Source organism: Amblyraja radiata, chromosome 19 (genome assembly GCF_010909765.2).
Source record: "Amblyraja radiata isolate CabotCenter1 chromosome 19, sAmbRad1.1.pri, whole genome shotgun sequence".
NCBI lineage: Eukaryota > Metazoa > Chordata > Chondrichthyes > Rajiformes > Rajidae > Amblyraja > Amblyraja radiata.
Window position 1 is genome coordinate 40,947,297 of NC_045974.1, and position 15,535 is coordinate 40,962,831.

General features: G+C 43.1%; 1 protein-coding gene across 3 annotated transcripts in view; it reads left to right on the forward strand.

Annotated features, from left to right (window-relative positions):
- cttnbp2 (cortactin binding protein 2) overlaps positions 1–15,535 on the forward strand; it is a 152,503-nt gene that overhangs the window by 67,140 nt on the left and 69,828 nt on the right. For 2 of the 3 annotated variants that reach the window (XM_033038305.1, XM_033038307.1), the window contains 2 exons: positions 776–2,534; positions 5,045–5,248. In XM_033038305.1, coding sequence (XP_032894196.1) covers positions 776–2,534; positions 5,045–5,248 — 1,963 coding nt within the window. The remainder of the gene's footprint in view (positions 1–775; positions 2,535–5,044; positions 5,249–15,535) is intronic. The other variant, XM_033038308.1, reaches the window with a different exon arrangement.

Genomic DNA, 15,535 nt, shown 5'->3' on the forward strand with positions numbered 1-15,535 from the left:
AATTCTACAGCTAAAATACAGATTAATGTGACCCAGTGACTTGCACAGATGGACATTAAAGCTGATGAAGATATTTATTTAGAATTCTTCACAATATTAGTGTGGTCCAGAGCCCTTTAAAACTAATGAAGCGATTCTGAAATGCAATCTATGGTGTGAATGTGTCTGAGAAGTCTCCCCAATGTGGTCCCATAATTAACATTGCGATAACGACTAGTTCACCTGTGTTACATTGATTGTCCAGCGTGCCTATAATAACACCTATACACTTCCTCGCTTATAGCAATGCAAGTATTTTAAATGCACCTGCAAAAGCAAACTGGGGTTAGGCTAATCTGATATTTAGTTTATCTGATGACACTTCCAACTGTGCAATACTCCCTGAGTACTTTGCTAGATTATTTGCCTCTATATTTTGTTTTCAAGTCTCCGGAATGAGATTTAAACCTGCAACCGAAGATAGACACAAAATGCTGGACTAACTCAGCGGGACAGGCAGCATCACTGGAGAGAAGGAATGGGTGATATTTTGGGTCGAGACCCTTCTTCAGACTACTAGTCTCGACCCGAAACGTCGCCCATTCCTTCTCTCCAGAGATGCTGCCTGTCACGCTGAGTTGCTCCAGCATTTTGTGTCTATCTTCGGATTAAACCTGCAACCTCGTGTTATCCACTGAGACTTGGCTATAGCTTTGTAATCTTCTGCCTATTAATTTAAAGACACACTGAAAGTATTTCTAAGATTCTAATTGATTTGCGTGAACCTCTTTTTCAGGTGGAGTTTGAGAAATCCCAATTAAAGCAACTGGAGACAGAGAACAAAAAACTGTCCACACAATTTGAAGAAGAACGTATCAAAAATAAACAGCTTGTAATAATGCTGGTAAAAGAATGCAAGCAGCTTGCTGGCAGAGTGATAGATGAAAGTCAAACGTTAGCAGAAATCACCAAAACTCTTGAGGAAGAGCAGAAAAAGAACCATGAATTGGAGGCGGAATTGATGAATGAGAAAAAGAAAAGTGTTCTGATGGAAGCTAAAATGGAAAAACAGCTCTTGGAGTTTGACATTGAAAGGGAACAGCTACGCGCCAAACTTAATCGCGAGGAAACCCGTACCAAAGATCTGAGACTAGAAGTTGAGAATTTCAAGAAAATTATAGAACATAATGATACAAGAGAAAATAAAACTGGTTCATTGTCCAATAGTTTAAGTAAAAACTCAGACGTTGGATTAAATAGGCAAAGCATGATGTCTGTTGCTTCCCAAACAGAACCTTTTGTTGAAATTCCCAGTGAAAGTAACACTAAAAAGGGAACTTTAGCAGTACCAGTTAAACCATCCGCAGGAAATTCTCAGTCAGTGGGAGGAATAAAACTCAGCATGTCTAACAGTACATCTGTAATAAAGCCAGTTGGTGATAAACTGCTAACAGCAATTAGTTCAGAAGACAGCCCAACGCAAACCAAAGTCGTTCCCTCCACTCTGGAGAATGGACCCTCTGCCAGCACCAGTCTATTGCTGGGGACATTGCCCCAGTCGGTTAGTGCTGCTTCCCTTTCCCTCGGCAATGCCATTGTTCCCTCTCCCCCTTCTTCAGCAACATCGTCACCATGTCCTTCACCGGGATCGACCATGCAGAGTTTAAGTTCACCAAGTTCTTGCACGACAATGCAACCAGGACTGAGTCCAAGAATCCAAGCTGCTCGATTTAAATTCCAAGCCCAGGCTGGGGATCTGGAAAAACATGGCAGTCCTGTGATGGGACCCATGTCACGGGATTTGTCACCCACTAATCGGGATAATTCCTCAGCTAAGCAGCTGGCTCGGAACACTGTCAGCCAGGTTCTGTCACGATTCACAGGTCCTCCAAGTACAGTTAAAGCACCTTGTGCGAACAGCACCCCTTTTGGCACAGAAAACCGGAATCTTACTGTTAGTAATTTAAAACCTGGATTGGCACATTCAGCAACAGGTGAGGGCTCATCTTATCCACAGGTTGTTGGTAAAATTACCAGTTCTCTCAATGTCTCTCCTACTGGATTAAAATCTCCCACAGGAGCAAGAGTTGACCGAGGAAATCCGCCACCTATTCCACCAAAAAAGCCGGGACTGTCACAGACTCCATCCTCCCCTCATCCTCCATTAAAGGTTTTTGTGGATGGGGGTCGTTCCCCAACTGTTGGGTTTAACACTCGGACGGAAGGTAGAAGCATGGCCGCGCCCTCTTCCGCTCCGCATCCAGGAATTAAGGGAACTAATGAGGAGATTCTTCCAAAGACAGCATTGCCACAATTGCCACCTAAGCCAGCGGTGGATATAGCATCTACTGGCTGTGCTGCCCCTGCCGTGGCTGCATCTCAGGTGGGTGGTAGGCCTTCCTTATCCCCCAAGCTGAACCAAACAGCATGTTCAGAGTGTTCCCTCATCATCACCACCATCGCCTCTAGTGCCTCCATTGACCTTGCTAGTACATCCAAAACAACCTCTTCCATTAGACCATGTGGCACAGACAGTCTACTGATCACATCATCAGGTAAAGGGATTGAAATACTATAATCACGACTTCCTTCCAATGCAACATACCCGAGGATAAATGCTAAATGTTTTTATTTCATTGATTTTATTTACCCCAAGTTTAAGGTGAGGCAAGACTTAATTTTATTGAAACTCAATTAAAATATAATATTGGCGACATCAAACGTTAGTTTTGGAATAGTTTTAGGACTTGCCATAAGCATAGCAATAATGGACAGTTGTGAACCACCAACCAACTTGTATGTAGGACGTTTGCACACCCATTTCTCAAAGCGATATCTTTTTATTTATTAATTAGGAATCTCTGCATTTAATTGTGCAGCCACGGATTTGATTTTGGCAATGTTGACGAACCCTTCCTCTGAAAGATGATCATGTAGTGTCTGCACACATTCCAGCTCCTGATCAATACTTTTGCAATACTTTATTTAACAAAGATTTTGCCCCATAATAGACAACGTGCCTTTGCAGCAGCGAATATCCAAATCCGTACTATGCACTTAATGCAGACACCACTCCTCTAAAATGCAAATATATACAATTGTTAGTTGTTGCTATTACTATAGATGACCACGATTCAGGGATATAGCAAATGGTGAGTTAAAAATCTTCAAGGGGATGTTATTTCTTTATTCGCTAATTTTCAAGCTTGGATTCGGAATTATATTGAAACTTTTAAGCTTTTAAAACTCCATGTTTTCTTAAGCTTCTGCCCCTTTTCCACTCGCCTTGTTGCAATATATTTAATCAGTGTCTAGATTATCACAAAATTGTATCTAATTTTAATTGGCATTTGGGATAAAGAAAATCAGTGACTTATTGGGCCTGAAATTAACCAGCTCTCTCACATGCTGATGCCAGCAAGTGTATTTCTATCCCTTGGACCTTGTGATCAGTGCATGTCTTGCAGTGCTTTAAGAAGCTTCCAGCTTATTAACTGATAAATTTGTCCTTATTGCTTATGTTATTTTGCACAGTAAGAGTCCATAGAATATGAATTTGTTGCCTGTTTTTCCCTTTACGCTATTGAGCACTTAAAACACTGTCATTCATGTGTTCTAACCAATCAAGTCTTGTGCGTTAGCTGTTTGCATTAACACTTTGCATTCTGAATTTATTTCATATTTTTGAAAACGCTTTCCTTTCCTTTTCATGTGCACAATTTAAAATATTATGGGATTATTGTGAAGAAGATGAGTTTTATGTGATTATAATTCATAAGTAGTAAATTCACCATATATTTAAAATGATGTTAATTATGAGGGCAACCCAATTGCAAATAGGATTGGAACCTATAACGCTACAATGCCTGCCTTCACATACTGTGCTTTATTGATATTAATAAGTTTTCACTTCTTATTAAACCATTTTAATTACCATTTAAAATGTATGCTAGCGTTAATTGAAAACATTTTCCTATTTTTTTTTTCTTTGCAGCCTTTTGTTCAAAGAAGAATACTAAAAACCTTCCATACATTATGGAATAAATTTCACTCACTTAACAAATTTATCACTAAATCAAAATAAAGTTGCCTGTCTAACTGAATATTCAAGTAATTGTCGCGTAACATAATGCCTAAATAGTTATTAATCTTGTTAATGTGCGGAAACCCAGGTACAATACAATTTCTAAATACACGAGGAAGTTGAGTAAAATGTTTGTGCAGTTCATTGGTGCTAAGTGGAGTTAAGTTGACCTTGGAGGTATATAAAGTATTTTCCCAACTGGCTCCTGATTTTTCTCTCAATTAACTTTTTAAGTTCATTAATGTTTCAACAATTTTTTGGTTAATTTGATCCGTTTGTACAATTTCTCAATTATTATTGCTTAAATTTCCAAGTTAATTGCTTCAACCTATCAATCCCATAGCTCCACCAATTTTCCCAAAGCCCATTCTGTCCCCTATCATCCACCTGTAGAAGGGGGGAATTAATTTGGGATGCGAGTGGAAATCGGAGCAGCCAATGGACACCCATGTAGCCACATGGAGCACTTGCTAGCTCCACACAGAGCCACAGATGCCAAAGATAGACACAAAATGCTGGAGTAACTCAGTGTGGCTCCAACTCCACGACCATGTTTTAACCTAAATCTCCAACTGGCCAGACGTCAAGATCAACGCTGGCCCACAGCACAATGAGGCAACAGCATTACCTGCTGCATCATTGTGCAGCCCTTATTATCACCTATTTACTGTTCGCTAAAACTTGTCTCAGCAATATGTTTGCATTGTGAATGATTCTAAATTAACCTGGTTTAAAAAGTAATGTTGGCCATTAATTATAATGTTCCTATTAGATTGTAAAATTCTAAGAAAATGTTGGAATGTTTTCTAATCGAGCACATTTCCTAATATTTTATTGGAAAAGAGGCACGGGCTAATTGATTTTGGTTGTTTGTCGTAACATGCCTGTTCTTTTGCATACTCTCTGTTGCATATTGCTGCATGTGAACAGATTTCATTCACTTTTTTCTTCCCCTGTAAATTTGTTCACTTTAACTCACAGACAGGTCTCCCTCCCTAATTCCTTCGTTAATGCCTGGTGGCCCTGTCCCCCTGGGCGGCAGGTCCACTCTGCTTCACCAAGCTGCTGCCCAGGGAAATGTCACTTTATTGTCAATGCTGCTAAATGAAGATGGAAATGATATCAATCACCCTGACGAGGAAGGTTCTTCTGCCTTGTATTCTGCTGCTAAATATGGATATACAGGTACATTTATTCTTGTTATTTTTATATTCATTACTTTACCAGTGAAATTTTAATTGAAAATACTGCAATACAATACTTATTAAAATGTCTTAAACATGTTTTTATTTGACAACCCTCCCTTAAACGGAAGTGTTGTCAAATAATTTAAAGTGTGCGTAGTTCATGCTGTAAACCTTTTACATGCCTATTTCTCTTATGTTATTACAATGTGTGTCCTTACAGGAGCCACCTCTAATGGTCTGTATTAAACTCATAAAAGATTCTTAAATCCATGCCTTATACTTTTATACCACAAACTATATTCTGCACGCTGTATCGTTTCCGTTGCTCTACCTATTGAGTTCAGCTTGATTGTATCTAGCTATAGGATTATCTGACTTGTTTGGATAGAACGTAAAACAAAGCTTTTCACTGCACCCCAGTGCACAGGAATATAATAACCCTAAACCTTACTGTAATGGTGGTTGTGCATCCACAGTCTTTGTTGCATTGTAAAATTGGGTTTGTGTTTGTCTTTATGACTCGGCAAACTACTGCCAAATGACATCTATAATCAATACTTGCAGATGACTGAGCATTGACCTGAGAGATTCTCTGCCTGTGATTGAACAACTGCTGGTTTTGGAGAGAGAGTGGTTGTTTTGTTCTGATACAGGGTCGAATTGACATTAACCACCCTCACAATCGTGTACACACAACCCATAGATTCATGCACCATGGGGTATCCTAGAAATCTAGCCACGACATAGACTCTATGCCTGCTGCCACTTGTCCAGATCATGCATTAGAACAGACACTTCATCCCACAATGTCTTGTCGAACATGATGCCAAGACCAACTCTTATCTGCCATCTGCCTGCCAATGAACCATATTCTTCCATTCCCTGCATATCCATGTGCCTATCCAAAAGTCTCTTAAATGCTGCTAGCATATCTGCCTCCACCATTATCACCCATTCCTTCTCTCCAGAGTATCTGCCTGTCCCGCTGCAGGTTTAAACAGAGCGCTGTCAGTTTAATGCGTGGGAATTTAAACGAAGAGCTGTTGGCTACAGCTCTGTGGGTTCTAAATATAGCGCTACCGGCTGGAGCGCTATGGCCACAGCGCTATGGGGCACAGACTGTTCAGGAAACTTATTGTATTCTCTTTGAGCCTTTGATTATTTTTCAGGCAGTGGTAGAATTCTGGATAAGCCTAGTGGTGAAATGTTACCAGTGGGATTGCAGTTACATTGGGATTGGCCTTGATTTTACAGAACGGTGGGTGGGGTCAAGGGGGAGAGAGGGAGGGGTGGAGAGAGGGAGAGGATGGAGAGGGGAAGGAGGGAGGGAGAGAGGGAGAAGGAGAGAGGGAGGGAGGGAATAAGAGAGGGAGGGATAGAAAAGGAAAGAGTGAGGGAGGAAGAGAGAGGGAGGGTGGGTGGGGAAAGGGGGAAGGTGGGAGAAAAAGGAGGGGGAGAGAGAGGGAGGGAGAGAGAGGAAGGAGGGAGAGAGAGGGAGTGAGGGAGAGGGAGGCTTCCAAAATGGCTTCTACATAATCAGCTGGTGCTAAAAGCTGGAAGCAGCCGTTCAAACAGCAGTATACAAAGAGATGGCAATGAATGCAATGTTTTTCTTTGTGGAACTACCAGTAATTTGACCCATTATATTTGCCTTGTCATCCTCAGTGATCCTCTATACAATCATAGATAAAAACAACTGCAATGTATTGTAGACGTCAAGTCCAGAGTCAAGAGTGTTTTATTGTCATATGTCCCTGATGGGACAATGAAATTCTTACTTGCTGCAGCACAACAGAATATATGAATATGTAAACATTGTACATAACGGGGGAAGAGAAAAAAAAGAAAAAGTTCAATAAATAACAAATATAGTGCAATAATAATATTGTCTTTTGCAGTTCAAAGCTCAGAGCTTATTCATTGTTGTGTTTAATAGCCTGATGGGTGTGGGGAAGAAGCTGGACATTACGGTTTTTAGGCTCCTGTACCTTCTTCCTGATGCCAGTGGTGAGATGAGTGTGTGGCCAGGATGGTGTGGGTCCTCGATGATTTTGGCTGCCTTTTTGAGGCAGCGACTACGATAGATTCCTTCGATGGTGGGGAGGTTAAAGCTGGTGATGGACTGGGCAGTGGTCACAACTTTTTGTAGTCTTTTTCGCTTCTGGACATTAAAGTTGCCGAACCAGGCTACGATGCAACCAGTCAGAATGCTCTCTACCGTGCATCTGTAGAAGTTTAGGAGAATCCTCTTTGACATGCCGAATCTGCGTAATCTTCTCAGGAAGTAGAGTCGCTGATGTGCCTTCTTTACAATTGCATCGGTGTGCTGGGTCCAGGAAAGATCGTCGGAAATATGCACTCCGAGGAATTTCAAGTTATTGACCCTCTCCACCATCGTTGATATAAACAGGATTGTGGATCCTCGTCCTTTCCCTACCAAAGTCCACAATCAGTTCCTAGGTCTTACTGATGTTGAGAGCTAGGTTGTTGTACTGGCTACATTTGGTCAGTCGGTCAATCTCACTTCTATACTCTGGCTCGTTCCCATCTGTGATTTGTCCAATCACAGTGGTGTCGTCGGCGAACTTGATGATGGAGTTCGCATTATGTCCGGCTACGCAGTCATGGGTATAGAGTGAGCAAAGCAGGGGGCTGAGCACGCAGCCTTGAGGTGCCCCCGTACTAATTGTTACTGAGGATGAAGTGTATTGTAGAAATTTCCATCTTTGGCCTGCAATGATTGAGAAACAGAAATTCTTGTCAATGTCAACTGATCCTGTGCTGCTTAACATGGTAGACTTTAGTGAGGATATAATGTGAGAAATAGAAACATTTTGTGTGGTTTGTTGATGAGGTTCTGATTGGAGATGAACACCTCAGACAAAAATGCCTTTGAATTGAGAATGGTGATCTCAGTTTTCTGCAGCTTACCATTCTCTGCATGCCATCTTTTCATTCTCCCATTCATTCTATACTCCGAAGAAACGCTGACTAGTACATCCATACCTGGAGGCAGCTTGACTTTGCAGGAGTTTTGAAACACCCACCTATTCCCTGCAGATACATGCAAGCTGAAGCAACTCCATGGGGCCATATAGGAGGTCATCGAACATCTGTAATGGTACCCGGACGTGGCATCGAAGGATGAGAAGCCGAAGCAAAGAAGTGGAAGCCAATGAAATGAGACAATTGTCACACTAAAGATAGACACAAAATGCTGGAGTGACTCAGTGGGACAGGCAGCATCTCTGGAGAGAAGGAATGGGTGGCGTTTCCGGTCGAGACCCTTCAGACTCAGTCTTCATGTCTGAAGAATGGTCTCGACCCGAAACATCACCCATTCCTTCTCTCCAGAGTTGCTGCCTGTTCCGCTGAGTTACTCCAGCTTTTTGGGTCCATCTTCGGTTAAAACATATCTGGTGTTTTGAGCGTGGGAGCTTGTGTGCGTTACGCAGGCAACCAGACGGTATTACTGTGCCATGGGGGGGGGGGGGGGGGAAGGGGAGGATAAAAAATTGTTCATTGTCATGCACACTTGTCAACGGCCCGCCAGGGAATTTGTGTGCGTCCCCATGTTTTAAAACGATTTACTATGGCTGCCAATGCCCCGAGCCGTCTGTCCCTGTGGCCGGGGTGGGGGGTGAATCACTCGGGTGTGGGTGTTGGGGTCCGATGGCGGTGCATTGCGGTCAGTGACTCTGCGTGGGCAGAAGGACCAGCCTGTCCCAGACCTCTCCTCCACCCGGCCCCATGTGTGCGTGCCCTGCCCACTCACAACCCGTCACAGTGCGGCCGCACGGGGGAGACGAGGTGGAGGGCGGCCGTGGCCGTGGGAGAGTGGGGGCTGTCCCGAGGGATGCGCTCCTTCGGCCGCTTACAACTTGGTGCTCGGGTTCAGATTGCCCAGACACCCATGGCATGTGTGGTAAAATTACCCCCACCCTCCTGTCTCCACCGGCCAGTAATGTGATGGACGCGGGGGTCTGGACCAATCGTTGACAAGTCACCCCCCCCCGGCAACGTTATGCCCGTTATTTGGCTTTTCGGTTGAACGGCCTTTCAGTGAGTTTGCTTTTAGATGTCCCACCCTTTCGGTGAGTTTACTTTTAGGCATCCCACCCTTTCAGTTAGTGGCTTTTAGGCATCCCGCCCTTTCGGTTAGTTGAGCTTTTCAGCTTTGTTTCCGTCGGGTTATTTGGATTCCACTTCTTTACTTCGGTTTCTCGTCCTTCGACGCCACGTCCGCACACGATCTGCAAAATCCAAAAAACAATACGGATCAATTTTATGCCAGCTCTTTCAATGCAAATCTAATGTTGGATTGCCAATTTTTCAAACTTCTTGGCCTTTTCAAATGAAATGTTTTGTTAATCATTATGAATTCATATTTGAGTATCAATGTGCTATTATAGTAAATTTCCCGTGACATTTATTATGGTTGCTTCACGAGTTCCTTTAATCACATTATGAAAATGGCTTTAGAAATTGCACGTTACAAGTATCTGGAGGCAGAACAAACAATCACATTATGAAGAAGCTCAAAGAAAAATGTTGATAATTCAACAGGTAATAGATTACGAACAATATGACATTCCCATAACTCATGCTAAAAAAAAATAGGCAAAGAGAAATAATTGGTCATGTGCATTTTCATATATAGATCACAACATGTTGAAGATAGACACAAAAAGCTGGAGTAACTCAGCGGGACAGGCAGCATCTCTGGAGAGAAGGAATGGGTGATGTTTCGGATCGAGACCCTTCTTCAGTCTCGTTAGGGATAAGAGAAACGAGATATATAGACGGTGATGTGGAGAGATAAAGAACAATGAATGAAAGATGTGCAAAAAAGTAATGATGATAAAGGACACAGGCCATTGTAAGCTGTTTGTAGGGTGAAAATGACAAGCTTGTGTGACGGGTGGGGGAGGGATAGAGAGAGAGGGAATGCCGGGTTTACCTGAAGTGAGATAAATCTATATTCATACCACTGGGCTGTAAGCTGCCCAAGCGAAATATGAGATGCTGTTCCTCCAATTTGCGTTTAGCTTCACTCTGACAACGGAGGAGACTGAGGACAGAAAGGTCTGTGTAGGAATGGGAAGGAGAATTAAAGTGTCCAGCAACCGGGAGTTCAGGTTGGTTCACGCGGGCTGAGCGAGGGTGTTCCGCGAAACGATCGCCCAGTCTGCGTTTGGTCTCGCCGATGTATAAGAGTCCACATCTTGAACAACGGATACAGTAGATGAGGTTGGAGGAGGTGCAAGTGAACCTCTGCCTATCTGAAAGGACTGTCGGGATCCCTGGACAGAGTTGAGGGAGGAGGTATAGCGACAGGTGTTGCATCTTCTGCGGTTGCTGGGGAAGGTACCCGGGGAGGGGAAGGTTTGGATGGGAAGGGATGAGTTAACCAGGGAGATAACTAAAAACAGAAGAACTAATCCAGTGCAGCATACAATATGATACGTGATATTCAGCACTGAAAACATTAAGTGCAAAAAAAAAAGCCAGATGTAAACTTCAAAAAGGATATTTAATATTCTTTACGAAGTCGTGCGTCATCGTCAACTGTGGCCTTTTCCAAAGAATTTAAGTGGAAAGTTATGACTTAGCCCATGGGGCCAAGAAGCATTATATCATGCTATACTAGTGTTCATTTTACTTGATATCACTTACGGGAATATGTACTGTATTATTTATTAAAAAAGTGTGCAGGCCTGATCGTCTCTACACTTTGAACAGATTTTATACTTGAGGTCATTGTTATCACTTTCCTAAGTCTGGACTTGAATATTATTACAACTATTTTAACATCTTTGAGTTTCAGAATTTATGAATGGAATCCCCTTCCAAATTTCTAATATTTATTTATTGCAGCTAACAGGATTTTTTCTACAATAACTATATTTAAAAAAAATCTATAGACCTGTGTTAGCTGAGAAATAAATTAAATCATAAATCTACTGATCAAAATCAAATCCAATTAATTTCTTAAATACAATTTTCACAAGATTGTGAGATACAATTTTGATTTGTTCATTTGCCCTCTTCCAGCCAATTGCTTTGCTGGTGAATACTGCATGCAGATGATCACTCTGGCCAGATAACAACAAAGAAAAAGCATTTTTGTAATGCATTCAACCGACCAGAATTTGGACAGTATAAATACTAAATTGCCTCAATGTGTAAGATTATTTCCCTCACCCTTATCTGGTAATGGTCATAATAAATCTTCCAGCAGACAAAATGAGGACATCAAGCTCATATAGTCTACGCAGTGGAATTCTGCTCCTTATTCAAATATAAAGCATGTTACTGTCTTCATCCTTTAGTAATAGACGCTGACTACTGGATGAATGCCAAGGCGGTCGCTCGCTTCTTGATGATTATCCTCGCTCACATAGTGTAGCGACCTTTATTACTGTTCAGTGTTACCACTTCATAACAGGAGAAAATTAATTCTTCAGCATACTGCTCTCTGGGCTTCAGAAGGATGTGGTATGTGATCCCTCCAGGCAGTTGCCACTAATGGATGTGATGCAATGCAAAGCCAAATTTTAAAACTACACAGCGGGAAGAAGGTCCAAGACAAATTGAAACCTGGAACTGAGTTGTCAGCGTGCTTTGAGAATACGATATGTATTTGTTAAGCATCAAAAATTTATATATGCAGAGCAGATCTATGTGGAGTGCATTATGCTGGATAATTCAATTTGGAGGTAAATTCTATGAGTAAGAAGATACAGACTTGAAACGAACAGCAGGATAGTTATGCATCAACAATACAGTGCAGTTATGTTCCAAGCCATTTAAAAAATGTTTTATTTGATAAATGTGATAATTTTCAACTAATTCAGTCGATCAGTTTAATACCTTCATATACGATGCGATAGAACTGAAATTATCCCAGGAGAGAAATTGGTCTGTCAACATGATACGTGAAAAATAAATAGGAATTAAATAAGTTTAAAAAACGGAACAGCCGATCGACTGTTGGCTGGCTGCTGTGTGCACAGCACCAGAACCGGAAGAAAAAAAGAAATACGGGATATAATTGGTAGACAAATGGGATATCAACCGCAAAAAATGCGACACTTGTCACTTTACCTCCCCCCTGACTCCATTCAAGGACCCAAGCAGTCTTTCCAGGTGCGGCAGAGGTTCACCTGCACCTCCTCCAACCTCATCTATTGCATCCGCTGCTCTAGATGTTAGCTGCTCTACATAGGTGAGACCAAGCATAGGCTTGGCGATCGTTTCGCCGAACACCTCCGCTCGGTCCGCAATAACCAACCTGATCTCCCGGTGGCTCAGTACTTCAACTCCCCCTCCCATTCCCCATCCGACCTTTCTGTGCTCGGCCTCCTCCATGGCCAGAGTGAGGATCACCGTAAATATGAGGAGCAGCACCCCAGCGGTATGAACATTGACCTTTAATTTGAGGTAGTCCTTACTTTCTCCCCCCCCCCTTCTCAGCTCTCCCTCAGCCCACTGGCTACACCTCTTCCTTTCTTCTTCTCACCCTCCGCCCACTCTCACATCAGTCTGAAGAAGGGTTTCGGGCCGAAACGTTGCCTATTTCCTTCGCTCCATATATGCTGCCTCACCCGCTGAGTTTCTCCAGCATTTTTGTCTACCTTCGATTTTCCAGCATCTGCAGTCCCTTCTTAAACGGGATATCTTTATTGTTTTTAGTATATTCCCTTTAAAAAAACAAACTAGTTATTCTCGATAATGAGACATAGGAGCAAATTAAGCCATTTAGCCCATCGAGTCTACTCTGCCATTTGATCATGGCCGGCCTATTTTTCCCTTTTAACACCTTTTTCCTGCCTTCTCCCCAATACTTTTGACATCCTTACTAATCTAGAATCTATCAATCTCCATTTTAAAAATACTGAATGACTTAGCCTCAACAGCTGTCTGTGGCAATGCATTCCACAGATTCACCACCCTCTGGCTAAAGACGTTTCTCCTCATCTCCATTCTCAAAGTACATCCTTTTATTCTGAGGCTGTGCCCTCTGGTCCTGTAGTCTGCCACTACTAGAAACATCCTCCCCACATCCACTCTACCGAAGCTTTTCGTTATTCAGTATGTTTCAATGAGAACCCCCTTCTAAACCAGTGAGTACAAGCCCAGTGCCATCAAATGCTCCTCGTATGTAAACCCAGTTATCCCCGAGATCATTCTCGTAAACCTCCTACGGACTCTCTCCAATGACAGTACATCCTTCCTCAGATATGGGGCCCAAAACTGCTCACAATATTTAAAATATGGTCTGACCAATGCCTTACAAAGCCTCAGCATTACATCCTTGTTTTTAGATTCTAGTCCTCTCGAAATGAATGTAAACATTGCTTTTGCCTTCCTTACTACCGATTCAACCTGCAAATTAACCTTTTGGGAATCCTGCGCCAGCACTCCCAAGTCCCTTTGAACCTCTGATTTCTGAATGCTCTCCCCATCTACTTTATTTCTACTACCAAAATACATGACTCCACACATTGCTACACTATTCCATCTGCCTCTACTCAGCCCACTCTCCCAACCTGTCCAAGTCCTTCTGCAGAGACCCTGCTTTCTCTACGCTACCTGCCCCTCCACCTATCTACATATCATCTGCAAACTTGGCCACTAAATCATCAATTCCATTATCCAGATAATTGACATATAACGTGAAAAGAAAACAGGCCCAACACCGACCCCTGCGGAAACCACTAGACCCGGTAACTCATCAGAAAATACCCACTTTATTCCCACAGTTTGTCTTCTGCCATTCGGCCAATCTCCTATCCATGCCAGTACTGTGCCTCTAATAAGCGAGTTCGGTTTTCCGTCTGCGCATGCCCAGGTCATAGGTCACTGTGGATAAACATTGGATCGATCCGGGTCTCCGGCGCTGCAAGCGCTGTTGAATTGCTACTGGAGTTAGCGACACTAGTTCTCCCTTCTCCATTGGTCCATGCAGAAGGGCGGCAGGACATGCCTGTCCGGTGGCGGCCCTGGACTTGCAGCCGGCACGGGGATGGGGGGGGAACGCCCCTCTCCTGTTCCCCAGTCCCCGCCTCCTCTCTCCTGCCATCTATTCCTTTGACCGCCACTTCTTTGCGGGAACGGCTGCTCAGCGATTCCTGTCGCTGCACCGACTGAGGCCGAATCTCACCTGCCCTCCCCCACAGTGAGTGGGACCCGAATCCCTCGGCATCGTCACAGGTCACAGAGTGACCTCGGCGGGCCGGTGACCGTCGGCTACACCTCTCGCCTTTTCCAGTGGCTGTCGTTTGGTTCCTCGCCGCCGGAGCTGCGGCGGGGGAGGACAGGTGCGATTCTCCCCAGACCCGGAGCTCTGGCCTTAGTCGATACAGCGACGGGAATTGCTGAGCAGTCGTTCCCACAAAGGGATAGATGGCAGGAGAGAGGAGGCAGGGACTGGGGAACGGGAGAGGAGCTTTTATTGGGCGGATGTCTGCAGGAGAGTTCCTGTTGGTTCTGGACTGTCGGCTGGCCCGGCGTGGCGGCGTTTCTTCTCCGCACTGGCTGTGGGCCTGTTCACCACCGCTGCTCCAGTCTCTCCCTCTGCCCCTGCTCTCCCGATACCTGACACCCCCGTTCCTCAGATTAAATATATTTTTACACATAAATACATTTTATACATTTTTACACATAGATCATGAATAAAGAAAATAATTTACATACAGTTTATGCAGCCAGCGCTTTGTTCACTTTTTCTTTATAGTGAGTGACCTTTGACAAATCCCATGATTCCTTGCGTTTTTCGGAATACCAAACTCGCTTGTACCAAGGGCTCTTGCTTCACAGCCTCACGTGGCACCTTATCCAAGGGCTTCTGAAAATTCAACTAAATAACATTGTTTGACTTTCCTTTGTCTATCCAGCTTGTTACTTCCTCAAAAAATTCCAACTGATTTGCCAGACAAGCCAACATTAGAAATTTACCTATTAAAGCAGAACTAAGATTAACTTTAGATTATTGTATCTGTCAATATCCATTGTAAAATAGGAGAGCCTGATAGAGGAATGAATATCCAGTTAGATATAATTGACTGAATATCGAATGGGATCAGTGTTGCATTTTGTAATTATTTAATAAGCATTGCAAGGATGTGCTCTCTTTCCAGTGAGCACTGCGGGCTTCAATTAAATGACTCGTAGCTTCCATGAATGTTTTTATTTTAAAAGAGCACTTACATATTCAGCAATGCCACTTTGTCTCATTTGGTAAAGTGAGTTAATATAATATCTGTGTAAAAGGGAGACTGTG